General features: G+C 36.9%; 1 protein-coding gene across 1 annotated transcript in view; it reads right to left on the minus strand.

The window, feature by feature from the left end:
• LOC106086404 (cadherin-89D) overlaps positions 1-19,346 on the minus strand; it is a 75,111-nt gene extending 55,765 nt beyond the window's left edge. Inside the window, exons 1-4 of the mRNA XM_059361442.1 lie at positions 19,256-19,346; positions 18,468-18,800; positions 17,105-17,722; positions 15,776-16,345 (exon numbers count right to left, since the gene is read on the minus strand). Coding sequence (XP_059217425.1) covers positions 15,776-16,345; positions 17,105-17,722; positions 18,468-18,800; positions 19,256-19,346 — 1,612 coding nt within the window. The remainder of the gene's footprint in view (positions 1-15,775; positions 16,346-17,104; positions 17,723-18,467; positions 18,801-19,255) is intronic.
• Between the last annotated feature and the right edge of the window lie 702 nt (positions 19,347-20,048).

Below are 20,048 nucleotides of genomic sequence, written 5' to 3' on the forward strand. Positions count from 1 at the left end.
TGATTACAGCCAAAATCACTTTGAATCGTCTTAGCAAGTGTTCATCAAGACCGGTTATTTTAGATGTCGATACGGGGTCCTCAAAAAACCGCCTTGCCGAGTTGCCATCATTTGTGCTTCCGTATCCGTAAAGAGGTTTATCTATTATAAGTCCCTTTTGTTTAAACTCCAACTGGATTCGATTCTTCTCTTCCTGCCTCATTTTGTGAAGATCTTGGTTGTTTCTAGCAGAGACATCGCGGTTTCCAGGGCTAGTCCGATATTTAAGGTCATACGATAAATGCAAACAATACTCCATGAATCGAATTCTACAGTGCAGGGGCGAAATACCGAAATTGAGCGCATTTTCGTTTACAAAATTTTCATCAGACTTGTCCTCGAATTGCCCATTCTTCTTGCCACAAATATTGCATCTCCAATTGGACATAACGCCAGTTAATGCGTTTGCCACCTTTCCATCGATCATAGTGAGTTGTAGTTGAAACGAAACTTTTATATTTCTTCCCAATTGGTTTATAACAATCATGGGTAATGCAGCAATTTCTTCCTTTATTTCGTTCACCAAAGATCGTGTTGTGTTCCGGTCTTCCTTTGTATACTCAAACCGAATTGGGCGACATAAATATTTTGACCCAGGTGTTCTATTTATCCATATATCTTGAAATGCATTTTCTTTCGATGATGAAGATTGGTCCTTGTACAATCTCATTCTCAATGGTACTAATGATGCCATGAAAATTGATGCGAAGTTGGTATCTATTTCTGTTTGTTGCTTATATTCGGAAAATCCAGATGATCCATCACAACCCCATTTGCTGATCAAAACCACTTCGGAATTATTACATGTGTTCAACTGTTCTTCAGTAAAATTAGAAATAATTCTAACAGCTGTATTTTCAACAAGATCAGCAAGTTTCACTCTTGCTTTTAATTCGTCCACGTATATATTTGATGGCACCATTTTCGTCCTGGTGTTGTACAATTTATGTTTTGAGGGTAAACAACCCCATCCTTTTTCACGAAGAGCCTTCCTCATTGTTGAGTATTTGTTTCTTGAGAGGCCTAGGTTCAAAATCAGGGCCAGTGCATCTTCCTCCGTGAATTCTGTAGTCGATTTTGGAGTTGGAATACTTTCTACCATTCTCTTTACCCTTTTCGGAGATGCTAATGGTAAAACATCGACAATTCGTCCAACATTTTTTGGTTGTGTTTTTAACAATGCTGTTTTGAACGTATCTTTTATTAAATTTGGCGGATGTGCCGCCAATAGTTCCTCTTGTTTTTTCTTTTTGGTTTTCTCCGTAACTTCGTCGTATGCTTTGCTAGGCCGGCCGGGAATCAGCGGTTTAATTTCAATAAGTAGATCCGATTTCAGCCACTTCTCATACATTTTGAAAAACTTGATTTTTGCGAATGAACATTCTGGCAACCTTCTCTCAAATGATTTGTAGAATTTTTCAAGTTTGTCTAAAGCGTCTTTATTTAGCCTTATTCCATATATGTGGTCCAAAGTGTAAACAAGTTCCTTAAATGACTCCGTGTATGATTTGGAATCATTTTTGATGTCCCATACAATTTTCGAAAGAGTGGAATACTTCAGTATGACTTCCATAACTTATAAATGTCCTTTACGCCTCTACAAAATATAATGAAGAAAATTTGGATTTTGTTCAAATATTTATGCAATATATTCACAATTAATGACCCATTTCAGGTATCAGACGCAATCGTAAAAAGGGGTCCAAAGTGCCTCTTTTTACTTACTCTTCTATAATTATTTACCTGGACTCGAATTTGGTTAAAAAAAATGACAATGAATTTTTTATGGGTAGGTTTTTTCACATTCATTGATACGGTGGATTTCCTGGGAATTCGACATAGCGAAACAGGTAACATTTGTCTGCATCAAATCTTAACACAAATATATATATATATGCAGGTATATTTCTAGGTTACTTTTTATTCAAAAATCATCAGCTTACATTAAAAATAGATGTAGGTACTATACAAACGCACGCCGATGCGAAGTGTTTTCGCTCTAAAACACATATTTTTATTCCAATTTTTTTAAACTTTGGCAGGAGACCTTTTTTTATTCTAACACATTTGTATTGTAAACCCTGGGCAAATCTATCAATGTTTTAGTGTAGGCCCCATATAAGGTTCCATTTCACAAATAGACATTTTTATATAGAGTTTAATGAAGTGTAAATGAATTTTAGAGTAGATAGAATCCGAGTTGAGAAATGTTTTATACATTGTTGGAAAGGTATGAAAATTTCCTTTACGATAAGGTATGTTGCGTAAATATGGCTATAGTGTGTCATGTGCAATTAGGACAACAAAAACAAAATTTGGGAAATTCGACTTTTTTGAAAAATTGACTTTTTTATTGCCGGTTCCATAAAATGGAATAGAATAGAGATATTTCCATGATTCTTTTTGTGTTTTGTAGAAGAAGTGTTACCAAATAAAAGTTTATTTAACATCTTTGCAATAAAATGTGACGTAATACTTGTTTTTTAGCAATGAATATAGCACTACTTGAAAATTGACTTTTTTCAGTATTTTGATCGCTACGATCTCATTTATGGCTAGGATATGGCGAGACATACCTTAAAATGTTGGGAACATTTTAAGCTTTCATTTAAGTTCAAAAAAAGCGAAAAAATCCCCGTGGAACTTTTTTTCCAGTGAGAAACTTTTGAAGTTTAGTAAAAAAATTGGCCATTTTGGTCTTAAGATAACGGTGTTGTTTGATATCGAAATTAGCCAAATTAGCACTTAAAACTTTTCTTAATACCTCGACTTTGTGAAAATGGAAAGAAATGATAATGCTTTGACGGCCAAAGTTTGCGAAAACTTAAAGGAAATGGGAGTATCTTTTTTGAAAAATTTTGCAATTTTTTGACAAAAAAAATATTTTTCATATTGAAAACGATGCCATTTTTAAACCGCCAAAGATATTCACGTGATTCCTTTTGTATTTTATGCACACATATGCTGGCATAATTTGTGTGAAGTATGAAGTTTATAGCTTTAAAATTGACGGAGTTATTTAAAAAACACTGAAAAAAACCAAGGCCAAATTTTCATATTTTAAAATTAAACAATTCATAACTCCTTAACAGTACACGATGGCATGGTACTTTATGCATAAGTTTTTTAGATCTTGTCAAGCTCTTTCTCTAGAGTCCTAAATCATGTAAATCGGTTGAGTAGATCAAAAGTTATGGCCCCCAGAAGCTTGGAGAAGTCAAAAGTGGTCAACTTTGACACCCTGTAGCTCACCCTGTATTAAAGATATGGACCAACAACAGCACTTTTCTGAAAGCCTATGTCCTCCTCTACAAATGTCTAGAACATTTTGTATGGCTAAAATCAACAGATAAAAAGTTGTAGACTTATTTCCAATTTTTTTGCCATTTGGCCCACTGTGCATCGTCAATTTATGTGGACACAGTTATAAAGCTGACCAAAAACCAGTCCAATAAAAACCATTTTAATGTCATACTTTGTTGGTTCTAAGTTAAGTACATCGTAAATGGATGAAAGTCTAGTTGAGCCTGAGCTGAGTTACAGTTAAAAATTCCACTTGCCACTGGGTAAACATGGCTCAAGAAACAAAAAAAAAAAACTGAACATTTTATTGTATAACACCTTTTACCAAATACAAGTTTTATCAAACATTAAAAACCAACTGTTTATTGATCTGTCTTAGCTAGGGGTGTTAAAGCGCTTCATCTGCGGCAACACTTTGCAGGAGTTTCCAGGAAGAAAATTCTATGATTGGGCCACCAATCATCCACCTCTTCCTCTACACAAATTACTAGTTAGCCTTACAAAATAAAGACATATATCTGTTTTTGGAAAGCGGCCGCCCATAATTTGTAGCCCACTCTTTGTTTTCCCCTGTTGCCTGCTTTGATTTTCCTCTGCTTTGCTGATTATGATTTAATACTGGAAAATCAAGCATTTTATTACATCTATCATCCTAGATGCTCATAGATGGACACATGAATGGTGGTGGACAGCAAAGAGCAACGGCAGCTAGACCAGATCCGGCAGCAGCTACTACTACTCTGCCTGTCTAGCTGTGTCCAGCTTGTAAAAAGAGAGTGCATGTACATGCGATTCGCATAAAAATGGGGTTACTTAACGGATCACTGGAAACCAGCTCACAACCATACCAAACCAAAGAGACGAGCCAACATGTGCTGAGCTGTTTTACTAAGCATCCCAATCAAAAGACTTAAGCGACAAACTTGTTTTATACTAACCAGGGATTTGTTGAAAAGCTTCAGCGCCTTTGGCAAGGGGTATTGGCCCGCCAACAGAGAGTTGCAAAGTAGAGTTTGCGGAGTCTGTCTATTTTATCTATTGATCAAGATGAGTAAAATGGATTTGTTAAAATGTGTTCACTTCGATTTATTTTGATTATTTTGCAAATATTAAAAAAAAGTTTGATTTTTTTTTTGCAGAAATTATACCCAGCAAAGCATTTTAAAGGATAAATACAATTCTTTTTGAATTTCAATAAAGGTTAATAATGTCTATTGTATGAAGCAGCTTCCTCTGAGGACAAAATTTGTGTTTGATTTCCTAAGCCACCAAAGTACACAACATATCAGTTTTTGGATACGAATTAATATAGCGGACTTTACTGCCCTTAAAAAATTTTACGTAAACAACCAAATTGACTTGTCATACCCGAGAGACACTAACAGAAACAAGTAAAAGCGTGCTAAGTTCGGCCAGGCCGAATCTTACATACCCTCCACCATGGGTCGCATTTGTCGAGTTGTTTTCCCGGAATTTCTCTTTTTTGGGAAACAAAGGATAAAAGAATAGAAATGCTATGCTATTACAGCTATATCAAGTTATGTTTTAATTCGAACCATAATTGAGTTGAATATTGGAGACCATAGTAGAAGTCAAAATTTCAGCCAATTCGAATAAGAATTGCGCCCTTTAGGGGCTCAAGCAGTTAAATAGTGAGATCGGTATATATGGGAGCTATACCAGGCTATAGACCGATTCCGACCACATTTGGCACGTATATTGAAGGTCATGGGAGAAACCGTTGTACAAATCGGATAACAATTGCGCCCTCTAGAGGCTCAATAAATCAAGATCCCAGATCGGTTTATATGGCAGCTATATCAGTATTTAAACCATACTTAGCACAGTAATTGGAAGTCATAACAAATTTCAGCCAAATCGGATAATACTTGCGCTCTCAGCACATTGGTTGAAAACCATAACGAAACACCTCATACAAAATTTCAGCCAACTCGGATAAGAATTGCGCCCTCTAGTGGCCCAAGAAGTCAAGATTCATGATCGGTTTATATGACAGCTATATCAAAACATTGACCGATATGTTTTCCATGTTTTCCCAACTGACCTACACTAATAGAAGTATTAGTGCAAAATTTCAAGCGCCTAGCTTTACTCCTTCGTGCTTTCGACAGACGGACGGACGGACATTGCTAGATCGACTTAAAATAACGATCAAGAACATACATACTTTATGGGGTCTTTGATGAACATTTCGAAGAGTTACAAACAGAATGGCGAAATTAGTATACCCCCATCCTATGGTGGTGGGTATAAAAATTGGGTTTCCATAAGATTTTGATTTTTGTACCCTACACCACTACTGTGGTACTGGGTATTATAACTGAGTGCATTTGTTTGTAACACCCAAAAGGAAGAGAGATAGACCCATTGATAAGTATACCGATCAGCTCAGAATCACTTTCTGATTTGATTTAGCTATGTCCGTCTGTCTGTCCGTCTGTCCATGTTTTTTTTTTTGTCAGCCAACACGCAGGGGATGTCCCCTATGAATGCAGTGCCATTTGTCTTAAATGTTTGAATGTTGAAGTGGGTGGGAAAAACATTAGCCGCAAGTCGATTGCACATACGAACGGTTTGGGCGAAATAAGAATTCTCTCTATAATGCATTGTGCGGTCCGCTGGTCAATCAATTACAAACGGGTGTAAGTTTCTGGAATGTCTCGTATCCCTGACATACATCCTTACATCAGGAATAAGAAGACGAATATCAGACGAACACACACCATGAAAGTACCGATAGAACAGCGCCAAACAAACCACATTGCGACGATATTCAAGGGAGGCAATTAAGTTGGATACCCTACTTTACCCAATCAATGCCATCGCTCTTCTCTGTTCACGGTCCAGTAGCTCAAGGTATGATTTTGAATCTCCAGCCCATACATGGGAGTTGTACTCCATTTTCGACCTTATGAAAGTGGTGAAGATGTTAAGAAGATCAGACGGAGGAAGTAATTCTTGCACCGTTTAAGGAAGCCTAAACCCTTGAATGCTTCTTTCGACACTTCGAATACATGTTTAGCCCAACGGACATCACTTTGTATTTTCATGCCCCTCGAACATCAAGAACTTCTGATTGCTCAACATCTACACCGTTGATATACAAAGATGGTCGTAATGGGTCAGCAAATCGTTTGTGTGACAACAAGCGGCAATGCGTCTTGCGTGCATTAAAATCTACTCGATTCATTTGACCCCACTCAGAAATGGCCAGCGAATCCTGGCTGAGTGTATCGTCCATAACCCGCCTCTTGTACTCAAACTCTCGAAGACTCGGCCTATGGTCAAATAATTACGAATGACAGAGATTACTGTCATCCGCAAACGAGTAGATCGGATTCAATTTCTGCCCCACAGATCGTTGACGAAAAAAAGAAAAAGAGAAGAAGATAGAACAGAGTCCTGGGGTACACCTGCGGTCAATATGCGCTCATTGGATGAGAACCCATCTATAACGACTCGAATAGTGCGATCTCTGAGAAAGCTCGAAATAAATCGAACGAAGCCATTAGCGACACCAAATGCGACAAGCTTTGATAGTAGTGCACCGTGCCGGACTCTATCAAATGCCGACTCGAACGTTCCGACGGAAGTGCCATGAGGTCGCCCGCAGAGCGATTTCTGTGTACAAACTACAGCTCGCAATTTTCATCCGATCATCTTGAAATTTGGTATCGGCATGTTTTTTGGCCTAGAGACGAAGCCCTTTGAAATTGGAAAAAATTGGTTCAGATTTAGATATAGCTCCCATATATATGTTCGTCCGATTTGCATTAATAATAAGTAATACAGCAATAAAATGGTTATTTGTTAAACGATTCTATCAAAATTTGCCACGATAGATTTTCTTATGATTCTGGATATTATTGGTGCATTTCATAGAACTAGGCTCAGATTTGGATATGGCTTCATTCTTCTTAATATTACAGGTGAATTTCATAGAAATTGTATCAGGTTTAGATATAACTATCATTTACGTATATCGCCCTATTTTCACTTCTAAAGCCACTGCAGACGCATTTATTGACCAATCTTACCAAAATTGTGCACAACGCTTTCCTCAATGACTACCACAATATATAGAGGAAGCTTGGTCAATATCGATTTAGATTTTTATGTAGCTCCCATATATATGTTCGTCAGATTTTGGGTAATTTGTTGTTATATGTCAACCGTTGTTATTACATTTGGAACATATTTGCTGTGCTCGAAATTTGATACAGTAATTTAAGTAACCCATCTGAATACATCCGCTAACGTCCATCAGAATTGGTTCAGAATAAAATATAGCCCCCCTTTGTATTTATAGTGTAGGTGTAGGTCGGCACCGCCCGACTTTTGCCCTTCCTTACTGGTTAATAATAATTTTTAAAAAATTTTTTAGTTTTGTTGATCTACTTTGTCATAGCTCGACGTTTATATGCATTCAAGATCATTTGTTTTGGTTGGCAGTTACTGCAGGAATAACTACCAAACCAATGCTGGCCCAACTTTTTTATTAAAAAAAATTAATATTTAAAATTTTTTTTTATACCCACCATCGAAGAATGCGGGTATATTCATTTTGTCATTCCATTTGCTACACATCGAAATATCCATCTCCGACCCCATAAGGTATATATATTCTTGATCAGCATAAAAATCGAAGACGATCTAAGACTAGTCTGTCTTGAAATCACGCTACTGTCTTTAAAAATAGAGATATTGAGCTGAAACTTTGCACAGATTATACTAACACAGGGTACACTAATTTCGTCATTCTGTTTGTAACACCTCGAAATATGCGTCTAAGACCCCATAAATAAAGTATATATTTTCTTGATCGTCGTGACATTTTAAGTCCAACTAGCCATGTCCGTCTGTCCGTCTGTCTGTCGAAAGCAGGCTACTTTTGAAGGAGTAGAGCTAGCCGCTTGAAATTTTGCACAAATACTTCTTATTGGTGTAGGTTGGTTGGGATTGTAAATGGGCCAAATCGGTCCATGCTGCCATATAAACCGATCTTGGGCCTTTGACTTCGATTTGACTGAAATTTTGCACATAGTGTTTTGATATCGCTTTTAACAACTGTTTTAAGTATGATTCAAATCGATCCATAACCTGGTATAGCTGCCATATAAACCAATCTTGGGTTTTGACTTCTCGAGCTTTTAGAAGGCGGAATTTTCATCCGATTTGCACATAGTGTTTTGATATCACTTCCAACAACTGTGCGAAGTATGGTCCAAATCGGTCCATGTTTTGATATAGCTGCCATGTAAACCGATCTTGGGTCTTGACTTCTTGAGCCTCAAGAGGACACAATTCTCATCCAATTTGACTGAGATTTCGCACATTGTGTTTGATATCACTTCCAACAACTGTGCGAAGTATGGTTCAAACCGGTCCATAACCTGATATAGCTGCTATATAAACCGATCTTGGGTCTTGACTTCTTGAGCTTTTATAAGGCGCAATTGCTATCCGATTTGGCTGTTTTTTTGCACGTTGTGTTTTGGTATCACTTCCAACATTTATGCGAAGTATGGTCCCGATCGGTCTATACCCTGATTTAGCTCCCATATAAACCGATCTGGGATCTTGAGTTCCTAAGCATCTAGAGAGCGCAATTCTTATCCGATTTGGCACAGATTTTGTACAACGGCTTTTCCCATGGCCTTCAACATACGTGTGCAAAATTATCTGAATCGATCTATAGATTGACGCAGCTCCCATATAAACCGATCTCCCGATTTTGCTGCTTAAGCCCCGAATCGAACTATAACTTAATATAGCTCCACCTCCTCCTCCGTCCACATTCATTATTCTTTGTTTACCTAAAAAGAGATACTGCGCAAAGAATTCGACAGATGCGATCCATGGTGGAGGGTATATAAGATTCGGCCCGGCCGAACTTAGCACACTCTTACTTGTTTGTCCATAAGCAGGTTAAGTTCGAAGATGGGCTATATTGGACTATATCTGGATATAGACCCCATATAGACCGATCCGCCTATTTAGGGTCTTAGCCCCATAAAAGCCACGCTTACTATCCGATTTTGATAAAATTTGGGACAGTAAGTTGTGTTATCGATATCCTTCGTCAATTTGGCCCAGGTCGGTTCAGATTTGGATATAGCTGCCATATAGACCGATTTCTTGATTTAAGGTTTTGGGCCCATAAAAGGCGCATTTATTGTCCGATGTCACCAAAATTTGGGACAGTGAGTTAAGGTAAGCCCCTTGACATACTTCTGCAATATGGCACAGATCGGTCCAGATTTGGATATAGCTGCCATATAGACAGATCTCTCGGTTTTAGGTTTTGGGGCCATAAAAGGCGCATTTATTTGCGAATGTCGCTGAAATTTGCGACAGTGAGTTTAGTTAGGGTCTTTGAAGTCCTTCTTAATTTTGGCCTAGATCGGTCCAGATTTGAATATAGCTGCCACATAAACAGATCTCTAGCTTTAAGGTTTTGGGCCCATAAAAGGCGCATTTATTGTCAGTTTTGCCGAAATTTCGGACCGTGCTTTGTGTAAGGCTCTTCGACATTTTTCTGCAACTTGGCCAAATCATTCTAGATTTGGATATAGCTGGCATGTAGACCGATTATCAATGCGCCCCAAAAAAGGCGCATTTATAATCCGATTTCACTGAAATTTGACACAGTGAATTATGTTAGGCTTAGGACATAATGTATGCAATTTTCACCGGATTTTGCTGAAAGGTGGTTACATATATACCCGAGGTGGTGGGTATCCAACGCTTTTTAACATGTTTTTACACTTTTTATTTGTTTTTTTTTTTTTTAATTAAATTTATATTTTCAATCTTCAAATATTGTTGATTCTTGAAAGAAATTTTGATCTGATAAAAGATTTTGATATGCTATAAAAGTGGCGTCGAAAATATGATTAATTTATTATTTTGTTGAGACTAACAGAAAAATGTTGGTTTTTTTTTGCTGTGTAGTTTGTTTACCGAAATTTGCTTTGTTTTCTATAGCTTTCATCTTTCCAAAGCATGTGTTTAACATTTAAGAATTTGTTAGCCCTAATCCAGTTACTTTCTCGTTAAGCTTTGGGTGTGCCCTACCTTTGTTCTCAAATTTTGTTTTTATATCATACTTAAGTTGTTTACTTTATAAGGCCGACTTAGGCGTATAGTTATTTTTATATAAACGAAAAGCATTTAAAACACACAAAAATTATTGCAATGCAAATGGCACCAATATTCCTAAGGAAAGTGTTATATTTTTGTTTTATTTAATTTTTTTTTTACATATATACATTGTTGCAAATGGTGTATATAATACGTTAAGCACTACCTGAGGACGGTGGTAAGGAAATTGACCAAAAAATATGTATGGGAGCTACATTTAAATCTGAACCGATTCTTATCAAAATTCAAAGGGTTCGTCTTTGAACGAAAAGTTTTATGTGGAAAATTTGGTGAGAGTTGAATAACAAATGCAATATTCTCTTTGATTTCAAATACAGGGCAGACGAACAAGCCATACGGAAAGAAAACGCGGAAAGTCGGACAATACTTACCTGAATTAGGATAAGTTTTTGAGTTGCAACATACATTTCCACACTGTAGGGTATAGGTTACAGTTCATATTTAAATAACAAATACAAAATAAATGTCTTCTTTGTTTACTTATTCCCAACTGGATTCTTTAGAAAGTACTACTTCCAACTTTGTATGTCGCACAATAAAATAGTATCAAAAAAAAAACTAGTAAAAAATATGCCATTTGAGAACGGATAGAGATAATTGATATGATTAAAGCTGAGGTGTTATCGGGATCATGTGCAAAAGTTTAAGGTTTTAATTGGACAGAGTGCTTCTTGCCAGGGCATTAAAATCGGGCACATCTTCATCCAAAATTAATTTTTTGCTGGATAACGCTGCTGCTAGTCACTGGTTTCCGGAATATATATTTTTTTTTTTAATTTTGGTCGAAATTTGCTTCGTATTTTCAGATTTAGGGAGGCCGTGATTTGATCTCAAAATTCGAAGCCAATCTTGCCCAACATTTCAAAAAAAAAAAAATTAAAAATTGCCGTGCATGTGTGTCAAATTAAAAGTCGAACATTCCCGGAACCAATGGAGAAGTTGTATGCCTCAAGCGTACTTTTTTTATACACACCACCGAAGGATGGGGGTATATTTATTTTGTCATTCAACACATCGAAATATTTATTTGCAACCCAATATTCTTTATCGTCTTAAAAATCTAAGAAGATTTAGCCATGTCCGTCCGTCTGTCCATCCATCTTTTTGTCTGTTGCAATCACAATACAGTCTTGAAAAGTAGAGATATTGAGATGAAACTTTGCACATATTTTTTTTTTTTCTCCATAGACAGGTTAAGTTCGAAGATGGACTATATGGACGATATCTTGATATAGCCCCCATATGAACCGATCTGCCGATTTAAGGACTTGGGCCCATTAAAGGAACATTTATTATCCGCTTTCTCTAAAATTTGGGACAGTGAATTGTGTTAGGACACTCGATTTGTTCAATTTGGACTAGATCGGTCCAAATTTGGATATAGCTGCCAAATAGAGACCGCTCTCATGATTTAAAGTCTTTGGCTCAAAAAAGGCGTATTTATTGTCCAATTTCGCTGAAATTTGGCGTTGTGTTGGGCCCTTCGACATCCCTGTTCAATATGGTCACGATCGGTATTTATTTGGATATAACTGCCATATAGACCAATACCATCAATTTACGGTCCTGGGCATATAATAGGCGTATTTTTTGTTCGATTTCGGTGAAAATTGGGATAGTTAGTTGTATTAGGTCCTTCGATATGGTAGATCAATAAAGCCAAGATCGCTCTAGATTTGGATGTATCTGCCATACGTAGGTCCATAAAAGGTTAAACAAGTAAAAAGGCATTAAGTTTGGATACCCACCACCTTGGGAATTCGTTACAATCCGAAGAAAATTGGATAACTTATGCACCTAAATTCGGCACGGCACTGAGTGGTCTTATAAATATATATATTTGTATTTCAAATTTCAACAAAATCGGGTTATAAAAAAAGCTTTTATAAGCTTCAGACCCTTAACCGACTTATCGGTCTATATGACAGCTATATCTAAATACAGTTTTACCATATTTAGGTCGAATGGCAGGTGGCCTAAAACTATACGGCAGCTATATCTAAATATAGTCCGATCTGAACCACATTTGGGTCCCATGTTAGGAAGCGTAAAACTACCCAATGTTTCAAATTTCAGCGAAATTGATAAAAATTAGAGCTTTTATGGGTCTTAGACTTTTTATCTGGAGATCGGTCTATATGGCAGCTACACCTAAATATAGTCCGATTAGATCCAAATTTGAGTCAGATATCAGGAGGCTTAAGATAACCCTCTGTTTCAAATTTCAGCGAAATCGGACAATAAATAAAGCTTATAAGGGCTTCAGACACTTTATCGGCAGATCGGTCTATATATGGCAGCTATATCTAAATATAGTCCGATCTGAAGCATATTTAGGTCCTATATAAGGAGACATTACTTACTCATTCAAATTTCAGTGAAATGAACCTTTTATGGGCTTCAAACCCTTAATCGGGAGATCGGTCTATATGGCACCTGTACCTAACTATAGTCCGATCTGAACCATATTTGGGTAAAACTACTCAAAGTTCGAAATCGGTAAAAAAATAAAATTTTTATGGGCTTTAGACCCTTTATCTGGGGATCGGTCTATATGGCAGCTATATCTAAATATAGTCCGATTTGGTCCACATTTAGGTCTGATATCAGTTGGCTGAAGATAACGCTCTGCTTCAAATTTCAGCGAAATCGGGTAATAAATAAAGCTTTTATGGGCTTCAGGCACTTTTCCGGCAGATCGGTATATACGGCAGCTATATATGAATATAGTCCGATATGGACCGTATTTGGGTCAGATGTCGGGAGGCCTAAAACTACTCACTGTTATAAATTTCAGCGCAATCGGTTGTAAAATGGAGCTTTTATGTGCTTCAGACCCTATATCGGGAGATCGGTCTATATGATAGTCCGATTTGATCCATATTTAGGTCCGATGTTGGGAGTCTTAAAACTTCCACTGTTTAAAATTTCATTGAAATCGGATGAAAAATTACGCATTTATGGGCATTAGACCGCTTATCGGAAAATCGGTCTATATAGCAGCTATATCCAAATATGGTCCGATTAGGAACTTAACAAGCGTGCATCAAAAAGACGTATGTGTGCCAAATTTCAGCTCAATATCTCGATTTTTTAAGGCTATAGAGCGATAAGAAAAGACGGACGGACAGACACACGGATATCATTAAATTTTCTTAGATTTTTACGCTGATCAAGAATATATATACTTTATAGGGTCGGAAATTGATATTTCGATGTGTTGCAAACGGAATGACTAAATGAATATATCACCTATCCTACGGTTGTGTGTATAAAAATAGAGATATTGAGCTGAAACTATGCACAGATTCTTTTTTTGTCCATAAACGGGTCAAGTTCAAAGACGGACTATAGCGGCCTATATCTTAATATATCCCTCATATAGACCGATCCATAGATTCGGGTTCTTAGGTCCATGAAAGCCATATTTGTTATCCAATTTTACTGAAATTTGGGAGAGTGAGTTGTGTTAGGCTCTCGAATTCCTTCTTCAATTTGGCCAAGATTGGTCCATATTTGGATATAGCTGCCATATAGACCGTCCTCTCAATTTTAGGTCTTGGCCCATAAATGGCGCATTTATCGTCCGATTTTGCCAAAATTTGGGATAGTGAGTTATGTTAGAGCCTTCGACATCTTTTGTCAATTTGGCTCAGATCGTTCTAAATTTGGATATAGCTCTCGATCTCTCGATTTAAGGTTTTAGGCCCATAAAGGCCACATTTATTTGGGACAGTGATCGGTCCAGATTTGGATATAGCTGCCATATAGACCGATCTGCCAATTGAGGGTCTTAGGCTCATTAAAGGCGCACTTGTCCGATTTTGCAAAAATTTGGGACAGTGAGTAGTGTTAGGCCCTTCGACATCCTTTCTCAATTTGGCCCAGATCGGACCGGTTTTGGATATAGCTGCGATATAGACCGATCCTCCGATTTTGGGTCTTAGGCCCATAAAAGCCACATTTATTTGGGACAGTGAGTTGTCTTAAACCCTTCGAAATCTTTCTTCAATTTGGCCCAGATCGGTTCAGATTTGGATATAGCTGCCATATAGACCGATCTCTCGATTTAAGGTTTTGGGCCCAATAAAGGGCCCGTTGTCGCCGAAATTTGGGACAGTGAGTTGTGTTAAGCCCCTCGACCCATTTCTGCAATTTGGCAAAGATCGATCAAGATTTGGATGTAGCTGCCATATAGACCGATCTCTCGATTCAAAGTGTTGGGGCCAAAAAAAGCACATTTATTGACCGATGTAGCCGAAATTTGGGGCAGTGAGTTTTGTTAGGCTCCTCGACATTTTTCTGCAACTTGGTCCAAATCGGTCCAAATTTGGATATGGCTGCCATATAGACCGATATCTCGATTTAAAGTCTCTGCCCAATAAAAGGCGCGTGTATTGGGTTGCCCAAAAAGTAATTGCGGATTTTTTAAAAGAAAGTAAATGCATTTTTAATAAAACTTAGAATGAACTTTAATCAAATATACTTTTTTTTATTTTTTTTTTTTATTTATTTGATAAAAATGTAATGATAGTACAACAAGCATTACTTATAAATTACAGTACTATCCGATATATGTCAATAACTAATAGTTTCACAAAAATAATACTATTACATAGGTATTTAAGTATAAACAAAGAAATTAATGATTAAAGAATTATACAGAAGATAAATAATTATTAGTGTAATTTGATGTATATATTAATAAATGTGAGCTAATATTTAAAGGGTCAAAATTAAATTACTTCCTAAGTGAGATGATGTTTTAGCTTAAGTTTAAAGTTCTTTTCATTAGGACTATTTCTTAAATTGATTGGGAGGGCGTTCCAGAGACGAATGGTGTAAACAAAAAATTGTCTGTCACATACCAAGTAGTTACTTTGCAGTGGAACCATGCAATTGGTTCGAGAAGATCGTGAGATTTCCAACCGGTCGTAAAGATATTTGGGTTCATGTGTATAAATTAAGCGATGCATGAAAGTCAGTGCACGAAATTTCAAAAAATTTTCAAATTCCATCCCATAAAACTGTCTAGAAGCCGATGATATACTATCCGCACGTCTGATACTATAAACAAATCGTGTAATGTCATTCGAAACTACTTTTAATTTACGCTTATGGACGTAGTCACATTCTGCGTATATCTCACAACAATACAAAAGTTTAGGTAGTAAATAGGCATGAGCAATTGCGTGACGCACACTGAATGGAATATATTGGTGAATAGACCAAAGAGTCCGTAACATACCATAAATCTGTCCTATAGCCAACTCAATATGCCTATTCCAGGACAGAGTATTGTCAAATAATACCCCTAAATTCCTTGCAGTCTGCACATACTCTATGGTCTTGTCACCTAAGGCAAGCCTAGGCAAAGACAATGTATCTATAGACTTTCTCGAGATAACAATGCACTTCGTCTTGTCAGGATTCAACTTCAAGCCATTCTTGGTTGCCCAATCACTGATGGCAATTAACTGCAAATTAATCCACGCCACATATGACCTTGTATCACTCGTCCTGCAAGAGAAACACAATTGCACATCATCAGCGTATATGTGCATGTCATATCCATCAGGTATGCTTGCAATATCATTGACATATAATGAAAATAATAGTGGTCCCAGCACAGAACCCTGAGGAATACCACGAGTAAGCTCCAAGAAATCAGACATCATACCGTTAGAGTAAACAGCCTGTGTGCGCCTGTCCAGATATGATGCAATAAACCGAACTGCTGTGTCGTCAAAATTAAACAAGGTTGTAAGTTTAGATGCCAATATCGTGTGATCCACGGAATCGAATGCCTTAGAGTGGTCTAATAGGACAAGAAAGCTTACGTGGTTATCATTAATATTGCGTCTAATATTTTCGACTACATCAATAAGTGCAGTCGTACAACTACGGCGTTTACGAAACCCAGATTGCCTATCTGATAAAAGGAAATTCCTGTTTAAAAATGTATTTATCTGATCATACACAATATTCTCAAATGCCTTAGACAAGAATGGCAAGATCGCAATTGGTCTAAAATCATTATTGGACTTAGGTACCGGAATAACCTTTGCCCTCTTCCAGCCACTGGGAAAGATCGATGACAGAAGTATATAGTTAAATATATGTGTAATAAATGGTAAAAGATTCGGTAATATTGGTTTCAGAAAGTTAGGGTCAATACCATCGACACCTGTGGCATTGGATTTTATCCTCAAAATTGACTCCAGAACGTCACATTGATCAACAAGTCGAAATCTGAATTGCTCGTCAATGCCATTCACGTCAGTCTGCAATCCGCCCAAGTAAACATTACCTTGCGCAAACGGTACATTAATGGCCAAAAATTGCCGGTTCATATCATCAAGTTCGGGTTTGGAAAGATTCGCATCTTCGCCAGTCTTCTTTCCAATTCCGATACCAATGTCTCTGATCACGCCCCATTTTTGCCTGCAAGTGACAGCAGAGTTGTACCTTTCACCATAGAACGACATCTTGTTCTCCCGGATCTCCTTTACAACCTGATTCCTGAGTGTTCTATATTCGTCATGGAGTCTTTCAGTCCTGAACCTCTTCCACCTACTGTAAGCCCGATTTCTTTTAGAAATCAATTCAGTCACTCGTCCGGTTATCCAGGGCTGCTGCCTTGATTTGACAACCCTACGTTTCAAAGGCACGTATCTCTCGTAGAGGCGGATCACATTCTCTTCAAGAAATCTTACTTTCTCGTTCACATCCACGTAGTGGTATATCGCACTCCATTCCACTGAGAGCAGATCCGTCAGTAAGTTCTCGTTGTCTACATGTCTAAAGTCTCTATACCAAATAGTTTTATCCTCGTATTCCATAGTAAAATTATAATTTAAGAAAATAATGTCATGCCTGGAGAAACAACTAGCAGAAAGTTGGTCATAAAGCAGCACCTTATCCACTGACCCAACAAGAAAAAGATCCAATAGAGTCTCAGATGTATTTGTATAATGAGTTGGAGTATCCGAATTAACAGAATGTAAGCCATATGTATTAAAGTCACTAATCAAGTTATTATCTAAAAGCAAATTCGAGTTGAAATCACCTGTGATGATAATTTCATTGAACGACATAGAAACCTCATGTATTTTCTCCATCAGTTCATCCGTGCGAACCAATTTATTCGGCCTATAGACATTACCGATCAAAAGCGTTTTATTGTCTCTTCCGACTGAAATAAATATATATTCCATATTATCCTGCGGGTCTGAAACACTTTTTTTCTAAAGCAAGCTAAAAGTAACAGCTGATAACTGACAGAAGAAAGAATGCATTTACAGAGTCACAAGCTGTGAAAAAATTTGTCAACGCCGACTATATGAAAAATCCGCAATTACTTTTTGGGCAATCCGATATAATCTGATTTAACTGAAATTTGACACAATGACTGTTTCACTTTAGTGTCTTTTATCGTTGAGATAGGTTTATTTTTAGATATAGCTACTAAAAAGATCAATATTTTGTCATACACAATTAAACAATGACTTGTACTTATTTGGTCCAAATCGGAAAATATTTCAATATAGCTGCTATGGGGCTAAGGTATGCATTTTCACTGGATTTTGACGAATGGTGGTTTATATATAAACCCGAGGTGATGGGTATCCAAAGTGCGGCTCGGCCGAACTTAACGCCTTTTTAATTGCTGATTTGTTTTACTTCCTTTAATGTTTTTTTTTTAACTTTTAAATATTTGTATTTTTTTTTATAAAGATTTTGTGTTTTGATTTCAAAATATATTCGACTCTGATTTTTTTATTGTTATCAATTTTTTCCCTATAACCATTTTAAGTATTCAAATTTATTATTGCCAATTAAGTTTGCTGGGACTTTAATTACCCCAATCCAATTACCACAAACACTCAAAGTCTTATGACAATATAAAAAAACAAATTATCCACAATCTAAAGACTTGCCTTTGGCGAATGGTGACAGCAAAATTAGAGAAATGCTTATAAAGCAAATATAATTTTGAGGTTTTAAATCCACAATGAAAAGGTGAAAATGCATTTTCCGTTTTGTTAACTTGTACAGCTCAATGAAGATGGTGATGATGATGTTGATGATGGCTTTTTGATAATTGCAACCATGCACTGCTGCTGCCCTTATACGGCTACTAATGGTAGTCTTTATAGACACCCGCACACGTTTATGGTTGTTTAAGGTCGTTGAGCCTACTCGCCACTCGCGGAAACATGCAGCAAAGACAGCATAAAATAAAAGTTGCTTGGTTTGCAGGTGGAGTAATCCTTTAAAGGTAAAGTGGGTTAACAAACTTGACCCATAGCGTCAAGGCATTTGGAAAGACATAATGGCACCAGCGACTTTTAGTCAATGAAAAGCGGATGCACTTGAAATTTGTGTGTGTTTCAAAATTTTCTTCTTTAAAGATTTTTATATATTCTGGATTTTTTTTAATTTTGGAATTTTTTTTAACTTTATCTTTTTTCGGATTTTTATATATTTCTTTTTAAATAAAAATTTTTGTTATGTTTTCTTGTTTTTCCATTTTGCACCATAAATTTTCACAATTGCATTTTTCTTTTCTTTTAATCCGTTTTTCCGCTTAGCTTGTATTTCAGCTGCCGCTTAACACTTGCAACACGAACCGCACTCAAACATCAACTGCCGCCTGGTTTCAGTGGCAAAGATGTTCGCAGCTTACCATCATGACCAAAAGCCAAAACTCGAGCTCAAAAAGAACCTGATGAGACCATAAGCAGCGTAGCTGGCTTTAGCCCCAGCCATAGAGTATTGTCGTCCGCATAGTTATTGTTAACGCTGTTGATGTGCATGTTTACCACACTATAGACAACATGTGTGTGAATGCGATGGGCAATCAAAAAAGTTAAGAAAAATTTAACTCTAACAAATGCCGACATTATAAAGTTTTTAAATTTGCTATTCGAATTTTAGATTTTTTTGTAAGTTAGAATTATTATTCTGAACCTGGCTTTGTCTTTTCATGTGAACAACTGTCAAACTCCATATAAAAACAGGTAAAAACGTTCAGCCGTGCCTTGGTGGGTACCCACCATGGATAAATTATGGGATTAAGACCCTATCGGTCTATATGGCAGCTATACCTTAATATAGTCTGATGTGAACCTTGTTCTAATCGGATGACGGGAGGCTTAATACAAGAAACTGTGTCAATCTCCAGTGAAATCGGGCAAAAAATTAAGCGTTTATGGGCTTAAGACCCTTAATCGGCAGATCGGTCTATATGCCAGCTATATCTTTGGGTTGCCCAAAAAGTAATTGCGGATTTTTCAAAAAAAAAAAAAAGTAAATGCATTTTTAATAAAACTTAGAATGAACTTTAATCAAATATACTTTTTTTACACTTTTTTTCTAAAGCAAGCTAACAGCTGATAACTGACAGAAGAAAGAATGCAATTACAGAGTCACAACCTGTGAAAAAATTTGTCAACGCCGACTATATGAAAAATCCGCAATTACTTTTTGGGCAACCCAATAAATATAGTCCCATATTT

This window comes from Stomoxys calcitrans, chromosome 2, assembly GCF_963082655.1.
Source record: "Stomoxys calcitrans chromosome 2, idStoCalc2.1, whole genome shotgun sequence".
Classification (NCBI taxonomy): domain Eukaryota; kingdom Metazoa; phylum Arthropoda; class Insecta; order Diptera; family Muscidae; genus Stomoxys; species Stomoxys calcitrans.